Below are 5,182 nucleotides of genomic sequence, written 5' to 3'. Positions count from 1 at the left end.
TTGTGATACATTTTAATGTTAAATTTATTTGTCATCTCAAGGAAGACAATAATATTGACCTAAATCGATTTTAACCGCGATGTCGTTGAGTTTTCACCTTAAAAGTCCTCAGATGTTTAGCATACTTTACTTTCTTTTGTTTAGAAAATAAAAGACGTTTAAACAAAGGACAAAGGCACAAAAAGACAAAAATGTCATTTTTCCCCTTGTATTTCTGTAGGAGTCGAGGCGCAGCCGGTCATGTGCTCCTCCCAGCTTCAACCGGAGGCTGCCGCCGAGTGCTGACGGAAGTTACCGAGCGCAGCCGAAGTGAAGCCGAGCAGAAGAACCGAGCGGCTCGTTGAACAGCTGGACTTCTCCGTTTTCTCCCCGCTGAAAGGTCCGAGGACGCCGCAGAGATGACCATCCTGTCCAGCTGGGAGCTGTGCGTCAAATACGCAATCTTCATCTTCAACTTTGTCTTCTGGGTGAGTAAATATGAAATACTGCGGCTTTAAACGCTGGAGGAGATTTTCTTTAAGCTAAAAAAAAAACAATTAACTGACATTTTACTTTAATTGTATCACTTTATTTTTACAGCCAAATGGGTAATTTCACTTTTTTTTAGCAGAGATGATCCACCTCATTTTCTTTTGCTGCTCCTCTTAAAATCTCTGTTTAAAGAAAGATGGTTTGAACTCACCAAATACTTTTTACTCTCATTTGAGAAATAAAGAAAAACTTTAATAAAATTGTGAATAAAGTTGGACTAATTATTAACCAATGGTGTTTATATGCACTGATATGCCATAATGTTATGGGTATTAACATACAGAGGAAAAATAACTATTTCTGCACATGTTGATGTGTGTGGGAAATATTATGGCATTTTACTTTCAAAGTTGACAAATATCTTAGTTTAATATCACACATTTGTTGTGGTAAATTGTCTTTTTTTCTAGCAAATTTATGACCTTTTGACACCAGCAAATATCCACATTTTTTTCTTGAAAACATGTTGAATTAATCTGGAAATTTTCTTTATTTGATGTAAATGTATGTCTCTGTGGCTACATATTTTTTTCTCTCTTTATCGACATTTATAAATAATGAAATAATGAGCAGGTAAAAACTGAAATCATTTTGATTCTGATTGAAATTAAATTAAAAATTGTTTATTTATCCCAAAGAGAAATTAAATGTAAATCGTATCAAAGAGTCTCCAGTAGCAGTCAGTCTTGCAGCAAATCTGAAGAGGACTCTGACTGAAGACTGTTGCTGTATAAGAGTCTCATGCTAACATGCTAACAGCAGAGATGATTTCCACTGCTTATCCACCTCATTTTCTTTTGCTCCTCTTTAAATCTCTGTTTAAAAGAAAGATGGTTTGAACTCACCAATTACTTTTTTACTCTTATTTGACTAATTTTCTAACTAAAAGTGTATTAAAGTACTAGCACATTGTAGATAGAGAAAATGAGTTAATTTTCTCCAAAGAACCTCAGAAATTTCTAGAAAAAATTCAGAAATTTTTGAATTTGGAAAGTAGAAAATTTGCTAGAAAACAGTTTAACATTTTGAGATTAATCTCAGAAATAAAAATAAAAAAAAGAAAATTCTAGGATTTTTGAGATTAATCTCAAAAGGTCTGATTTTGTTCTTGTAATTTTTTCCATTTCTGAGATACAAATGTTGTGTTTGTAGTTCTGACACCTTCCACAGGGGGGCAGTGTTGAGGCCTTCCACCTTTTAACTTCAGCGTAAACCAGAGTAAAAGTTCACCTTTCTCTACAACAACAGTTAACTCAGAAATGTTGAGTTTGTTGATGTCTTCAGGTTATATTTCAGATCCATCAGTTGGTTAATCTGGCTGACAGCAGAAATCTGCACCGACTGCAGCAGCTGGGAAACAAAGCTGCTGTTGTTTGGTTGAACTGGGCCTGCTGGGAACTGAGAGCAGCTCCAGTTACCTCAACCAGCAGCCGTCCCACTGGGCTGAGAATACACCTGTAGAGGCTCACACAGCCAGAAATAAAGACTAAAACCAAGATATCCATTCCAAATATCTTGGTTTTAGTCTTTATTTCTGGCTAATTCGCTCACTAATGAAATAAATAACTAATATCTATTACGTTTATGCAGAAAGAAAACAAATAACTTAAAGAAAATCTGTTGTTTCTACCGAGAGGAGAGGTCAGATATGCAGCCAGGATGTCAAGGTTTCCAACCAACTCTCACTTTTTATTGCAGATGAATGTTGGGAATTTCAATAATTGAAATAAATCATCAAAAGCCTGAAATTATCTAAAATCCATAAAACAAGAAAAATTTGCAAAAGTTGAATTTGTTTAAGCTTTGAAACTTAAGTTTTTAATCTTAAATTTCTGAGTTTTTTCGTTTTCAATCAGAAATTCAGATGAATTTTGAAATTTCTGAGATTTTTTGGCAGAAAACTGACTAGTGAAATAAAAATCCTCTGTTTTGCAGCAAAACCAAATAACTGAAAGGAAATGTATTATTTATCAAAAATCAATCAATCAAATTCAATCAGATTTTATTTGTACAGCACATTTCAAAGTGCTTCATATCATTAAAAACATAAACAGAGTCATAAACAATCAGATGAAAATAAAAAAGAGATGAGAGCTCAAACATGCAAACTGATTTTTAATGACTGTTGAATATGTAAAATGATTCAAATAAACCATTAAAAGCCTGAAATAATCTGAAACTCAAACATAATGGGTCGATAACGGAAACTATAAATGCCTCTGGTTCATTTATTTTTTATTCATATATAATGAATATATCTATTTATTGTGATATTTTGTAAATTCCAGTGAAAGTGAGAAATGATCATGTTTTTTGTGTTGATTGGTTCGTTTATTTTTGGAGCCACATTCCTTCCATCCATGAACATTCAGGCTATTTTCATTAAATTGAAGACATTTTTTCTTCACACAAATAGCTGTAAGAAATGTTTCCACTGCCGTTTTCTGTTTAGTTTAGTAATTCCTGATGAAATCGCGGTTTGGGTCGTTAAATGTTAGTTTCTGGCCGGTTCTGCCTGTTAATTGCTTTCACCTGCAGGCTGAGCTGTTAAGCAGCGCAGTTCTGTTTTCTGGTAGAAGCCAGTGAAGCTGCTCCCCGCCCTCCATGTTAGACACACCTTTTCCTCAAGCAAAGCACTTCCTCCTCCCCCAACAGTTCCCAGGTGAGCCTCACAAAGGTGTGGTTCCTTTCCCCTGAGAGCAGATTCTCCTTTTCCCTCTTCTGCCGAGTTGGAAGCTCGTATTTTCTGCTGAGGAAAGTTTAATCCTAAACTAAGAGCCATGAATGGAATGCAGTGCATCAAATATGTCATGTTTGTCTTCAACTTCCTCTTCTGGGTATGTAACAACCGCAGCCTGTTTGCTCAGTTTGGTACGAGCTCCTGCTTTAGACTGTGGCTGTTTTTATTTGATACGTTCGGCAGCTGTTTTATGAACCTAATTGTGTTGTTTTCATGCTTGTAGGATTTAATAATGTGTCGCGTATAACAAGCTGACCTCCATTTTATTTTAATCTGTGAAAATGTTTGCTGTAAACCTGAATCTACTTTTCTTTTCTTCCTCCTGCATTTATGGTTGTTTTAACTCAATTTCATCCTAATAAGGATATTTTACCAATAGATTTTTATTTTTTGGATATTTCAAATATTCTTGTAACTCAAATAGGAGATTAGAAAATGGTCAAAGTATAAGAAATGACTAAATTGATGGTGTTAACTGCTTACTGTGATTTATATTCATGTTGGTCCATGATGACTGGAAACATCTTAAACTAAAGGTTTTATAATAAAAACTCTTCCTGCTTATTTCTATCAAGTTAAACTAAAACATGATGAAAAATCTTCAGTTTTCCATGTCAGGAGGGAGTCAGAGATAATAATGTTGCTTCATCTGAAGCTTTTATTTCTTCACATCCCACCTGTGAGATTATACTGGCTGAACTGAAGAGAAGCTCAAGGTTTCCCAGTAACCTGGATGAGGTTAATCACTAAATGATGATGATTATTACATCTTTAGTTATTTTTGACAAACATTTTAATGACTCTAAACCACTTCAGCAAATGTTACATCTTTGTTTTAATAACTTAGAGGTGAATCAATGTTTCCAGCTTATAATCTTTTAAAGGACCAAATTTATATATTTTTAACAGATTTGCACAATTTGTAATTTGAACGTTTTGCTGTGATGTGCAAACTGTAGTGAGATTTAAACATTTTTCTGCGGTCTTTGAGGAACAATTAAATGTTTTCTTCCACATGCTAGTCGACTCCTGTTCCCTCTCATCTTCTACGTAGGTTACGTTCACGTTTTTTTTTCCACCGCACTTTGAACGGCTACTTTTACGTCACTGACGTGAGACATTCGTCATAATTCTGTAAGCTAGGCTTTCTTATCAGTTTCTTTCGTCTGGTTGTGATTCAGTGACGATGCTTTGCTCTGAATAACTTTAAAATCCATCCGAAATTGAAAGACGGCGGCGGCCATTATTACTTCCGTAAACAGAGCGCCGCTGTGTGACGTCTACGTTCTTCTGCGCATGCGGGCTGCTTTGGCGACGTAACCGCTCACACAGGTGCGATTGCGGTCTGGTTTTATCGGAAGAGACCGATCTTGCAAAAAAAATTTAATTTCTGCCTAAGAATTTGTTGGCTTCAGCTGGAAATCAAGTTATAAATATGAGTAGCGTCACTTGGAAGGAAAGCTTAAAGAAGGTAAGCGCTGTGGACGTGATGCTAGCAAAGCTAGCTGTACAGAGACGCATGTTGCATCTGCAATGAATAACAGTTGTCACTCATGCGCTGAATTATTGTGTGGAGGTGTTGACTGAGGCGTCGCATATATGGGACAACGCTGAGGCCAAAGTCTGCAATATAGTGATATGACATTCAGGAACGATCCGATTCTTCTGGACGGATCTTTACTCAGTCCTAAGGACTGAAGCCTCACTGAGAGCCGTTCTTTGTTCTTGTGTACACTGCGGTAGCTCTTTCTCTCTCTCTCTCTATATATATATACATTCATTTAATCGCTGAATAAGTAAAAGTTGAATGTATGAACACAGAGCATGCTCATTGCTCATTGCTCATTGATTGATTTCGTCTCCTGTCATGGTGGCAAACATCGCAGTGGGAGGGAGGATGAAAACAGTCAC

At 36.0% G+C, this 5,182-nt stretch overlaps 1 protein-coding gene across 2 annotated transcripts in view; it reads left to right on the top strand.

Moving 5' to 3' along the window:
* The first annotated feature begins 269 nt into the window (after nucleotides 1-269).
* LOC103459078 (CD9 antigen) overlaps nucleotides 270-5,182 on the top strand; it is a 20,193-nt gene continuing 15,280 nt past the window's right edge. The window contains exon 1 of one of the 2 annotated variants that reach the window (XM_008400309.2): nucleotides 270-467. In XM_008400309.2, coding sequence (XP_008398531.1) covers nucleotides 399-467 — 69 coding nt within the window. In that variant the 5' untranslated portion in view covers nucleotides 270-398. Of the gene's footprint in view, nucleotides 468-3,199; nucleotides 3,369-5,182 lie in introns of those variants that run through there. The other variant, XM_008400310.2, reaches the window with a different exon arrangement.

Source organism: Poecilia reticulata, linkage group LG23 (genome assembly GCF_000633615.1).
Source record: "Poecilia reticulata strain Guanapo linkage group LG23, Guppy_female_1.0+MT, whole genome shotgun sequence".
NCBI classification, from domain to species: domain Eukaryota; kingdom Metazoa; phylum Chordata; class Actinopteri; order Cyprinodontiformes; family Poeciliidae; genus Poecilia; species Poecilia reticulata.
Note: the sequence above shows the minus strand (reverse complement) of the source record. Positions and strands in the feature narration are given on the sequence as shown.